This window comes from Arachis hypogaea, chromosome 18 (genome assembly GCF_003086295.3).
Source record: "Arachis hypogaea cultivar Tifrunner chromosome 18, arahy.Tifrunner.gnm2.J5K5, whole genome shotgun sequence".
NCBI classification, from domain to species: domain Eukaryota; kingdom Viridiplantae; phylum Streptophyta; class Magnoliopsida; order Fabales; family Fabaceae; genus Arachis; species Arachis hypogaea.
The window spans coordinates 131,827,386-131,841,060 of record NC_092053.1 but is presented as its reverse complement, the minus strand read 5'-3'; the positions used below and the strand labels follow the sequence as shown (position 1 = coordinate 131,841,060).

Genomic DNA, 13,675 nt, shown 5'->3' with positions numbered 1-13,675 from the left:
AAATAGAACTTATCATGTATGTGTGTCTTAAAATATAGAAATTGGTGCCTTTTATAGACATGGAGTTGATGAATAGAGTTGATGTTATGATCGTTGGTCATTAAGTCAGAATAATGGTTATTGAGATTGTCCGTTATAAACTTAGAATTAAGGCAAATAAAGTTGAATTATGATTCGTAATGCACAATAAAAACCAAGCTATAAGGTGATGGATCACAGCCCCAAGTTTTGTCTGCCGATCATATGATTCAGGCTAAGCTTAGAAAATTAAATGAGTTATAACTCGGTAAAAAGATAGGTGAATGAATAATGATATGGTGAGCCCCCAAGCTTAGTCGGGTTATTATGTCGGTATTTATTCAAAAAATAATTGAGTGGTAAGAGTTATTCAATCAAGATAGTTGTGTGGGGATATTTTTTCGCTTAAAAACAATTTTTCATGACATGCATATAGCATTTGATTGTATGTGAACTGAAGATTCAGAAATAGATATTCATTGACAGAATTGATTGTATGATTCGAGGATATAATGGTTAATTGTCTTGGAAATTTTTCCAGCTCACAATAACTTGTTGATGAATTTTTGGCTCAAAATAATTAGTTATTGAATATTTACAATTTATAGTGAAAGTCATATGACATGAATAAGATAAATTGAGAAAATGAATATATATAAAGTCATAATATATATTGAATAATATATTGTAAAAGTAAAAGAGTTCAAAGTAAAAAAATATACCTTAAAAATTGATAATTATAAAAAAGAAGACGACATATATGAATGTCATACATGTCAAATATAAATTATTTAATTTTATTTGTTAATATTTAAACTTTATTTTACAGAATTTGCATTAACTTGTTAATTTAATGATATAATAAATTTTGTTTAGCTATGAAGTATATTTCTTGTGCAAAAGTAGTAAATTTGCATGTTTATAATTATTTTTTGTTTAATTTTTTGTATTAGACAAATAATAACATAAAATTTAATAGCATAAAGTATAGAACATATATTGAGGGTTGAATATAATTAATAAATTAGTAAATATTAGTTACACAAAATATAAATACAAAAATATGTGTGAATAACATATATAATTTTACTTGTGTAAGTAGAGAGCTTTGAAAAAGTTAGTGAAATTGATAGGCGAGTTTGTACTCAAATTGGTTGAAAGCCGAGTTTGTTCTCGGATTGGTCCATTGATCGATTATGAGATGTGAAATATTATGATACGTAAAAGTGAAGCAATTCGAATATATAAAGTACATACTTTATAAAAAGTTACGATAGATTAAAATTTGATAAGAGGTATTAAATAAAATCTTAAACAAGATTGTTGAAATTGGTTCAAAAATTTGAATGTAATTCAAGTTTTATGAACTTGAGGGGACTAGGAATTATTTTACTCGTCCCCATAGACGGCACTAATTGTTCTTATGTGGATGAACTTCCGAGTTATAGCTCGTCTCTTGCGCTGTTGTCATATGTCTTTTTTTTAATGGAGTGAGAATACGCCTTTTTTTAAATGGAGTGAGAATAACTCAGATGTCAAAGAACACAGTAGGTGGGTACCTGCAAAAGATACCAAAAGATACTCCGACGCTTAAGTTAGTAAGTGTTTAAAAGGTATAAGAATTCTATGATTATAGAATGTTAAACATGAAATAGAACTTATCATGTGTGTGTGTCTTGAGATATAGAAATTGGTGCTTTTTATAGACATGGAGTTGATGAATAGAGTTGATGTTATGACCGTTGGTCATTAAGTCAGAATAATGATTATTAAGATCGTTCGTTACAAACTTAGAATGAAGACAAATAAAGTCGAGTTTTAATTTATAATGCTCGATAAAGACCGAATTATAAAGTAACGGTTCAGTCATAATGTATTAAACTCAATAGTATAACATAACATGATATCACTACTACATATAAGTATGTTACCGACGACTAATCAGGACCGAAAAATTTATCATTGGCCAAATCAAAATCGTCAATAATATCTAGACCAAATATGATTATTTTTTCGATGTGCCAATTTTTTCCACAAGAAACTATATTTAGGCTTTGTAGTGCAGTGTATGGGAGTCCTCAATCCAAAAAAAGAAGTATGTTTTGGGATTATTTGTGTTCTATTAATTTAGGCCATAATGGACCATAGCTGACAATTAGTGATTTTAATGAGATTGTGGTACTAGATGAGAGTACGAGTGCTTATTTTTCTTCTCACAGAACTAGTCTATTAGCTACTACTCTAGATGACTATGAACTCTTTGATCTTAAAGTGACTGGTAGGAGATATACTTGGTATAGAATAGTTCAAGTTGGCAGGGACTTGGCTAAAAAATTGGATAGAGCACTAGTTAATGAGGCGTGGATGACAATATTTCCTGAGGATTATTCTAAAATTCGTAGCAGACTTCATTCTGATCATTGCCCTATTTTAGTTAGTTGTCATAGTGGCCCCAAAGTGAAATGTTCTCGTCCTTTTAGGTTCCAGGATATGTGGGCAACACACCCTTCTTATAAACATGTTATTAACAAGGCTTGGAATCAAGGGTTTGTAGGCGTTACTGAAAGGCATAAGATGGTTCAAAAGGTTTCTTTGGATTTTCACTCAAAAGTTTTTGAAAATATTTTTGTGCGAAAAAATAAGCAGATTGATCAGATTCAATGGCATTTAGGGGTTACCGATGTGTTGTCTTTGAGAATTAAAGAAGCTGAACCGATGGAATATTACAATAGGCTTTTATTACAAGAGAAACTTTTTTTGTACCAAAAATCTAGAGAGCAGTAGGTCAAATATAAGGATAAAAACTCTAAATTCTTTCATCTTCAGATTTTGGTGCGTAGAAACCATAATAGAGTACATGGATTATATGTTAGAGATGAGTCTTGGTCTACTGATCCAGATACTCTCCAGGAAGAAGCCCTCTCTTTTTACAAGAATCTCTTTGGTACAACGGAAGAGGTTGAGGCTGATTGTTTAGGGGATGTTCCGATGCCCACTCTAAGCACCGAGGCTTGTGTTAAGTTAATTGACCATGTCTCTTCTGCGGAAGTCAAGTCAGCAGTACTCAGTATGAGTTATTTTTAGGCTCTGGTCCAGATGGCTTTCAAGCTTATTTTTTTAAAGAATATTGGAAGATAGTAGACACTAAGATTTGGAATATTTTCCGGAGCGCTTTTTTGGGAGAGTACTTAAATTCTAGCATCATGAAAATTCTGATTGTGCTTATCCCTAAAATTAATAACCCTACCTTTATGAAGGATTTCAGGCCTATTAACTTATGTAATGTTTTTTATAAAATTATCACTAAAGTATTGACAAATCGACTTCGGCCCTTTCTTCCAGATATTGTTAGTCCTTTACAAGAAGGTTTTATTCCGGGTCGTGGTGCTCCTGATAATATTATTGTGGTCCAAGAAATTCTGAATTTTATGAAGCACATAAAATCTAAGAAAGGTACTCTTGCTTTTAAAATTGATCTTGAAAAAGCTTATGATAGGATGAATTGGAGGTTTTTGGAGAGTACTCTCATTGCTTTTGGTTTTTCTATCATCACTGTTAATTTGATTATGAATTATGTCCGTACATCATCTCTTTTTATTATGTGAAATGGGAATAGATTGGATAGTTTTGCTCCTAGAAGGGGGCTTAGACAGGGTGATCCAATGTCTCCTTACTTATTTGTGTTTTGTATGGAAATACTTGCTTGTTATATATCTCATAAGGTGGTTGAGTGTGTGTGGAAACCAGTTTCTATCACTAGGAGTGACCCAAAATTTTCTCATTTGATGTTTGCAGATGATCTCTTACTTTTCTGTCAGACTACAAAGAGTCAGGTCCAAATGGTCATGCATTCTCTTAACATTTTTTGCAAGGCATTTGGTATGAAAGTAAATCTTGAAAAGTCTAAAACTTTTTGTTCTAAAAATGTGACTACTCGTAAAAGAGATATTTTTACTAGTGTTTCTTCAATACGTTTTACTTTGGACTTAGGAAGATATATTGGAGTTAACATTAATCATTCTCGTACCAGTAGGGCTTCTTTTCATTCGGTGATTGAAAAGGTGAGGGAAAGATTAGCTAATTGAAAAGGAAGGCTTCTAAATAAAGCAGGGAAATTTTGCCGGATCAATTATGTTGCAGCATCCATTCCTGTCTATCATATGCAGGTATCTTTTTTTTCAAATTGGGTTTGCGATAAATTGTCTTCTATGATGAGACAGTTCCTTTGGAATGGTCAAGTTGATGGCAGAGGTCTTTCTCTTGTTAGTTGAAGGACCGTGTTCACTCCAAAAAATTTGGTGGCTTGGGTGTTAGAGATCCTGCGTGTGTTAATATATCTTTACTTGGTAAATTGGTTTGGCAATTTTTTCATTGTCAGGATAAGTCTTGGGTTGCTCTATTGAGGGAGAAGTATCTGAAAAATGAAAGAGTTTTAGATGGTCCGGTCCCTTGCAACACTTCTCATGTTTGGAAGAGTATCTCAAAGTCTTTTGTTACTCTTAAGGATACCTTCTCTTGGTGCATTGGGTCACTTGATCAATCTTTTTGGTGTGACAATTGGAGTATTAAGGGCCGAATTGTTCAAGATGTCCCTTTTGTACATATATCTGACTCTGATTTAACTATTAGAGACGTTTGAAAAGATGGTCAATGAAATCTCCATGATGTTTTCTCTAACATTCCAAAAGATGTCAAACAGTGTTTGAATGCTGGAGAGAGTTCGGGTTGGTCGTGGGGTGTAGCATCTTCTAGACTTTACTCAGTTAGGAGTGGATACAGTTGGCTAGTCAAAAGAAAGTTTGACTGGAATGAGCGTGATAATTGGTTGTGGGTATGGCGACTGCATATTCCTGAGAAGTACAAGTTCTTGATTTAGCTCAATCTTTATAATGCTATTCCTACGGCAGAGTTTCGTTTGGGTCGTGGCTTAGCTTTATCTAGCACTTGTCATCAGTGTCAGAATGGTTCTGAATCCATTCTTCATTGTCTTCGGGAGTGTCCTAGTGCCAAGGAGGTTTGGAACCTTTTAGACCTGTATTCAGATAACTCAGATTTACATGATTGGCTCTACAGAGGTGCAAAGAGTGGAGATGTTTTCTTTTCTTTTCGACCATTTGGTGGATTTGGAGAAGCAGGAATCATGACTTATTTAATACAGATGACTTCTGGAGTGCTAGTAAAGTGGTGAGTTTGATTCGTAGTTCAGTAAGAGAGTTCCACACTATTTTTGCTATGCATCAATCTTTGTCTCCTCCTTCGCTTTGTTTGCATTGGGTTCCACCTCCAGTTCATTCTGTTAAATTGAATTATGATGCTAGTTGTTTTGCTTCTTTTGGCTATGCTGGATTTAGTTGTATCATTCGCAATTCTGATGGATGTTGGTTGAAAGGTTGCACTGAGAAAGTCAAAGTGTGCAGTATTCTTTTTGCTGAATTGTAAGCGATTTGGAGAGGTTTACTTCTAGTTTGGAAAAGTAGATTTCGTAAGGTTATTTGTGAAACATACTGTTTAGAAGCTCTTTTCTTGGTAAACCAAAGAATGCTTGGTAAGGATATCTCGGAATGGGATTTGGCAAAGCATATACAGGAGGTTATGAATTGGAATTAGAGAGTCTCTATTCTTTTAATTCAGAGAAATGTAAATAGTGTTTCAGATTATATGGCTAAAGCAGCTGCTTCTGGCGCGGACATTCACTCGAATTGGAGTCAACCATGGAGTGAGCTTCAACATCTAATAGATTTAGATATGAACCTAGCCATTTAATTTGTTTTTGTTTCTATTTTTTTTTTCTTTCTTTTCTGTTTAGTCACAAAAAAAAAACTATATTTAGACTTAGTTTGGTAAAACTTTTACTTTTTAAAAGTAGCTTATAAAAGCTAGCTTTTTAAAAAGTTTAGCATTTATATTTGATAAATCAAATTAAAAATGACTTTTAATAAATACAAGTAGCAACAATTAAGTTTGGTAAAATAGTTTTTAAAATTTAAAAATATTATAAAAGACATAAATTTAAGCGTTAAATTTAAAAATTAGTTAATATACGAGGTTATATTAGACTTTTAAATTTTAAAAAGTACAAGCCAACTTTCAAAAGTTATACCTTAGTTGCTTTCAAAAGTATCACAATTGCAAGTACAAGCACATAGTATTTTTGATTTACCAAATACAAAATGAAGAGTTTGTGCTTTTAAAAAACACAAACAGCTTTTTAAAAAATTTTACTAAACCAAGCCTTAGTCGTTTTAAAAAAAAAAATGAAAGTAAGATCAACAAGTTGTCTAACACAAAATATTATACAAAGGAAGAAGATTTAATTTAATGTAAGTCCTAATATTGTATTATTTAATTATTTCAATAACATTTACAATTTTACATAGAGTGTGATAATAATAACAAAATCACTGAATGTGTGATGAATAATTAAACAAGTAATACAAAAACCAAGGCTATATATATCGCGCTTTAATTTGAGTACTATAATTGTGAGCTGAATGCCTTGAATTTTGAAAGGTCAAGCAAGACACCAACCACTGATCCAACAAGAGCAGCAAGTGTTACTAAGAGACAAAACATACTCAAACATTGTAAACCAATCCATTTCTCACTCCATTTTTGGATTTTCATTTGTTTGATGTACATCTCCACAGGGAAATAAACTGTTAAGGGCCAAAATCCTAATGCTCCAATCACTCCCATTATGTCATTAAAGAATGGAACCAACATTGATATAAAAGTTGTTACCACAACAAAAAATGATCTCCAAACTAGTCTCAATTTGTTTAGTTTGAAAGAGGGTAAAAATGGTATTTCCACCTTGTGTTCAATTTCAAGACTTGGCCATCTCTTAGATGCATGTTCTTCAACAAATGCAAAGAGGGGTTGGGAATAAACTTGGTATGCTCCCACAAAGTGAATGACTAGTGCTAAATTTGCAATGTCAATAAGCCAAATTGGATTATCAAATGCTGTAAGTAAATTTCCTGGTGCTGAGTTTCCAAATGCACCATAACCTATGCATCCACATAAGACATAGAATGTTGTTGTTGTTGCAATGCTTATCCTTGTAGCAAACATCATTGTTTTTAGTTCAAAAGGAGACTTTATGGTATCCTGTTTAGTCAGAGAAATATCATTATTGTATACTAATCAATTTATATAATAATAGCCAAAAGATATATTAAAATTTGTATTATTAATTTCGTTAGATCCCTCGAAATTATTGTTTAAAAAAATTAGTATAATTAGATATTTTTTAAATATTTTTTTATTCGATTTTTAGAGGAGAAAGAAAATAAAAAATAAGTAATTTTTTGAATTTTTCGAACAATTAGTATATAAAAATAGATATTTAAATTAATTAAATAATAACAAATTTTTAAAAAGATTGATTAAAAACTAAATTTTAAAGAATAGGTAGTATTTTTTTTAGAAAAATACTAATTTTATTTTCAAGTTGGGTTTTTAAAAAGTCCAGCGGATAAGGGTTTAAAAAGTCAACAGAAACAATAAATTTAGATAAAAAATAATAGTTCGATAAGACAATAAAATCAATATTTAATTTTGTTGTATATAACTATATATTAGATTTTCATTTGTTACCATTTATTTCTAACGCTTAAATTGATAAGTAGAGACACAAGAGATATCTAAAACTATTGCTCTTTTTTTTTTTTTTCTTGAGGTAAGAAAAATACTTCAACCAGGGACGGATCCAGAAAGTTTAGTATGGAGGGGCCGAATTTTAGATAATTTTTTTTTCATTTCATAAAAATAATTAACATATAGTTATTAGAGTTAGTTTTTTAAAAAAATTATCAATATATATATATATATATATATATAAATTTTTTCACAATTTTATTTTTAATACGATAGTTACATAAAAAAATATAACAATATTAATAGTACATTATAAAATTATAAAGTACTAATAATTTATAGCGTGTTTAGTTGAAAATGATCACATATCTTATTAATTAAAATTAATTCTTTCAAAAAATTTTTAAAAATTAAAAATAAATGATAAATTATTAATTATTTGAAAGACACAATACCTTTATAGAATACAAGATATAAGATGTTTATATAAAAGTTTTTTTTTCAACAACGTAAATTTAGAAGAAAAATAAGTATTTTCTATAAAAAAAAGAATATCTAAAGTACATAATGTGATTACCAAAATATAACTACATAAGTTATTATTAATATAATAATATAAATTTTAAATATGTTAATATAAAATAAACAAATAATTTTTTTAAAAATAAATATAGAGATTATTATATAAAAACTAATTTGAAAGTTACAAAGACTTGAGGGTATGATATTAAATTAGTTAAGTGAAAAATATTAGTGAATTAAACAATTAAGACATAATTTTTTTTTTTTACCAAAGATAGGAGACTCGAACCCGCAACATCTTAATTGAGTATGGAGAGACTATGTCATTTGAGTTATTACTCATTGACAATTAAGACATAAATTTATCACATAATAAAAAATAATACATATAAAAATTCTAAATTATATAATATTTTTTATTTTTTAAATACATATCTCATATATAAATATAATTTCTAAAAATTTTGGGGGGTCGAGGCCACTACTCGCCCCCCTTTAGGTCCGTCCCTGACTTCAACCATGTTTAACACAAAAATTAGTCATTAATTAATTATTATGTACAAATATATATTTAGTATTCATAAAAAAATTGATTATGCTGTAAAATAAAGTTTTGGCTATTCTGTTATGATAAATTTTATTATTGTTCTATTATGTCAGGTTTGATTATTTTAATAATTAAATATTTTATTAAAAATTATAAAATAATATATATAAATATATACAAATATATAGTAAATAATTAAAAATATTTTTGAAAATTCATAAATATTCCCTCTCGTTTCAAACATTCTTCCGAAATTATCCTTATTTTTGTAAACAAACACCACCTTAATATAATTTAGATGTAATTTCACGTAAATACATTAAATTTCAAGTTTATGAATTAGTAAAAAAAAGACTTTTATTTGTCAATGAATAATAGCTCAAATGGCATAGTCTCTCCATACTCAATTAAGAGGTTGTGCGTTCGAGTCTCCTATCTTTGGTTTAAAAAAAAAAAAAAACCTTTATTTGATTAAGAAATTAAAAATGATGTACCTGAATTTCAATGAGAATAAAAGAATATGAATATGCAAAGGCAATGTTTCCAAGAGCTAGAAATATCCCCCACACTTTATCAATCGGTAATTCTCCTTTAGCTCCTGCTAGGGTACCCATTACAGTACCATTTTCTGTTTCAAGAACCAACCATAAAAAAAATATTAGCCAATAATATATTTTTACTATACTCTTCTATAGGGGTGTTTGCGATGCGGTTTGGATCGGTTTTGAGTAAAAAACTCAGCCGATCTGAACACTAATTTTACTTGCGGTGCGGTTTGGATTGGATGCTTTTAAAAAAAATTCGATCCGATCCGATCCAATTTCAAGCAGTTTGGATTGGATTTGCGGTTTATAAATTAAAAAAATTAAATATATATAACAAGTCTCAACATCAAATTTTAAATAATCAACAATGACATAATAAGTCTCAATAATATCTTAAAAAGTCAACGATAACATAACGATAAAAATAAAATTATAGGTTAGTTAAAATAAATAAATAAATAATATTTTGAACATAAAATATTTATTAAATAATAATAATATATAAATAATATAAAAATCTATAAAAAATTGAACATGTTATAAGTATAATTGTAAATATAATAATAAAATAATAATATTATAGCACATTGTGCGGTTTGGATTAGATTGGATCGGTTATGAAAAATAGATCCGAAATCCGATCAAATCCAGCAGTTTGTAAAAAAATAGAATCCAATCAAATCCAAATTAGTGCGGTTTTAATCGATTTTCGGTTTGAATTGAATTGGATGAACGGTTTAATTTGAATCAGTTTGGATTTGAACACCCCTAGTCCTCTACATCTCAAAATGATAAGCCATTTTTATTTTTTATGCTATATTATTCATAAACTGTATAAAAATTCTAATTTATGATTCCTGAAATTGAAAATATATTTTTTAAAAATAAAATATTTTAATTTTTAAAATAATATATTTTTAATCTTTACTCATCAACCAACCATTAATATTTTACTAATATATCATGTTTAGCAATATATTAGTATATCACATGAATGAAACTTCTCTGAATCAAACCGTATTTTTTTTTTAAATACAACTTTCAGTTTAATTTATGTTTAAATATAATTTCGATTTAATTATAATATAAGTATGTGAAAAAATAGAGAGAAAAACTTGATGTAGGAAAAGACATATATAACCTGCCATTTTGATAATTCCAAGAATGAGACCAATTATGGAATATGTGAAGGACATGGCTGCAGCAAGTATTGAGAGCCATGAAATATTATGAAAATCAGGAAGTTGAGAGAAACCAAGTTGGATTATTCCAAACCCCATTAAATAACGGTTGCCATAAATAATACATGGGTCTTTTCCTTCAGATGAGTATATGCAATGAATTTTTGTTATTGCCCTGCCAAACAAACCATGTTAAATTTCATTTAAAAAACAATGCAATAGGATAAAGTGTTGTAACTAATCCTATCAATTATTTCTTGATATTGAAGTAATTTTAGTAACATGATGACTATATATACAGTTGAAATTATTTTAAAACTAAGCTTACAATTTCTCTTAGAGTAAAAGCTTGATTTAATTAGTCCTCTCAAATCTCATATGTAACTCAATTTGGTCCGTCAAATTTTAATTGACTTATATATGATGGTCAAATTAATTCCGCGACTTAGTTTGGCTTCTTGATTTCAAATGATCCAAATTCGATCTTCAAAATTTGATGATATATAATTCAATTTGACATTTTATGTAACATGTTACACCTTCACGAAATTTATGGAATGACAACGAAAAGATCAAATTAAATTATATTGTCAAATTTGGATGACCAAATTAAATTGTGGAGTTAAATTTTTGTTTTGATAGGTTATTATGCTAATTAATAATTACGAGATTGAATTGAATCACTCGAAAAATTTGAGAGACCAAATTAATAAATTCTTATTCCAATTATTTATTTCTCTAGTTTTATCCAAGAGTTAATTTTTTTTTTAAAATATCTAGTAACAAAAAAAATTTAATCAAAATCAGTCAGAATATAAATTTTGGCTATTTTTTTTCTCTTTCTAGTATTACCAATTTTTTTTATTATAAATATGTAATGACAACCTATATTTGATGAAATGTTAGCTTAAGAAAGTTTTACAAATAAAATAGAAATTAAACCCATTTTTCAAATTAAAATTAAATCTAGTGAACTATGACTAATTGATTTGAGTTGACATAATAAGAGGTAATAGTCGTAGTAGTCAATTTAAATTATTCCAAATCAAAATATTTAAATAATATCAACTCAAAGATAAAAAGTTAGGGTTAATAACTAAACTCACATCATGCTAAGAGAGGCCCCAATTGTATATCCTATTGTAGTTCCATAAAGATTTGCATATTGTATTATCCCACAAAAATAAACATTTTTCCCTCCTGCAATGGTATGCAACATTTATGTGACTATAGAGTTTTAAAATTATTCACTCAATAGAATCTAAAGAGATGAAAAATATTTTTCACATAATCCACTCAAAACATATATAAATAATTAATAACATGACACATCATATTGTAAAATAGTTTTGTTAGGGAATTAACTTTAATTTTGTCACCCAATAATCAACCCACAAAATAATAGTAACAGATGCTCAAAGGTTAAGGAGACAAAAAGAGAAATCTAAAAGAAGAAAAAAATGTTATTTTAAAAAAAATTGATTCCCAATCTTTTTCAATTAAGATTCACTTCAACCTATTTATTTATTCGGATCTTATTTTAAAAAATCGTCCAATTAAAATAGTCACAACATAGCTGTCTTATCATATTATATTGTAAAATTTCAGTATCAATATATTAATAATGAAATAATTTTAGGTTGTCAATCAAGATCAATATAAAATTCACTTAAGATGAAATTTTGTCGAGTTTATATTTTAAATATTTCTTTTAATAAAATTTCGGATATTCTTATTTTTAAAAATTTCAGATATTTTTTTCTTTTATATTAATGTTAATTGCATATTATCTATACAATGTTTAACTTTTAAGATTTTTTTTATTATTGAATTACTTAACATAACACGTAACATTTATTTTTTACATAAAAATTTGCTCAGACAACTAGCATATCTAACATAGTTTTGTTTGTATTTACCGAGAATGTTGCCAATGGCTTCCATGTAAGTGTAGCTCCTCTTGCCAGTAATAGGGTCTCCAGCACGATAACAATTTGCAAGAAAATATGAAGTATACAAAGTGACGAGACTAAAGAAGATCATAATAATAGGGCCAGCAATCCAACCTAATTGTGCTATCGACCATGCTACCGACAAAACTCCAGATCCAATCACTGCTGTTATTATATGAGAACTTACCGTCCACACAGTTCCTACACCAAAAAATATATAGTATCATAACAAATTATTCCATTTAAATAATAATTAATAAAACCCCATTGAAAATCTCTTCATATATAATGAAGGACAACTTCAATTATTCTTAGCCTAGTGTTATCTAAATAACACAGCTGTATTTCGTTATTTTCAAGGTACATTTATTGAACTATATGAATAATGTGTGTTTAATATTTATTAAGTAAATATTGTTTCAATTTTTTATTTCCGGAAAAATCTGGAAAATTTGAGAGCCGCTAGCAAATCCCAAACTAAAATTCAATTTAAAAAAAAAAAAAAGAACTCGAGAAAATAAAATAGAACTGATTACAAGAAAATCATAAAAGACTTGAATTCAATTTTTTTTTATTCATCTCCGTTGATAAAACTAAAATGAGAAAGAAAAGGAAGAGATTGTGATAACATTATAATAACATACATACATGGATTGGATTAATTTGTATTGTTACCTCTTCGTTTCGGGCGGCCGTCGTCGTCGTAAAGTGAGGCATCGTGATGGTGGCTAACGGTGGTTGTTGCGGCGGCGGAAGCGTTTTCATCAATCATCTTTGGTGTGTTATTCGTTGGAGACACCAAATATGAGTTTTCAGCCTTGCAAGTTGCAACTAATAAGTTGCATTCAAAATTTCACAAATAAAAGATGCAATGCGAAAAAAGGGTTTGGTTCGTTGAATTAAATAGGAGCAATAATTATGGCGCTTTGAATAAAAAAGGTCAAGGATTGACACATGTTTCAAATTTTTTTTTTTTGGTGACTAACAACACGTGCCAAATTTGTTGAACATATATTTATCTACTCATTTTTCTTTTAATTTTTAAATAATTTTTCAAATAAAATAATAGACATGTGTTTAAAAAAGTAATAAATGAATTTTAATGGGATTTAAAATTGTATTAATAAATAAAAAATATTTTTAAATAAATGAACACGTGTAATGTAATTAATATCTATTCAACTAAGTTAATTAAAGGTATTATTAGATATTTCGAGAAAATAAGTTGATATTTTTAATTCATTTAAATTAGGAGAGTAATTGTTATTAAAGATGTATAATAATATAATATTGTATCAGTAAATGATGCGA

The 13,675-nt window shown here is 28.4% G+C and overlaps 1 protein-coding gene across 1 annotated transcript; it reads right to left on the bottom strand.

The window, feature by feature from the left end:
• Positions 1-6,332: 6,332 nt before the first annotated feature.
• On the bottom strand, positions 6,333-13,287 carry LOC112772896 (amino acid permease 4-like). Its single transcript, XM_025817909.3, has 6 exons — positions 13,040-13,287; positions 12,332-12,565; positions 11,519-11,612; positions 10,373-10,587; positions 9,181-9,314; positions 6,333-7,128 (listed from the first exon to the last, which is right to left on the bottom strand). The coding sequence occupies exons 1-6, from the start codon at positions 13,134-13,136 to the stop codon at positions 6,493-6,495; spliced, it is 1,410 nt and encodes a 469-aa protein (XP_025673694.1). The 5' UTR covers positions 13,137-13,287; the 3' UTR covers positions 6,333-6,492.
• Between the last annotated feature and the right edge of the window lie 388 nt (positions 13,288-13,675).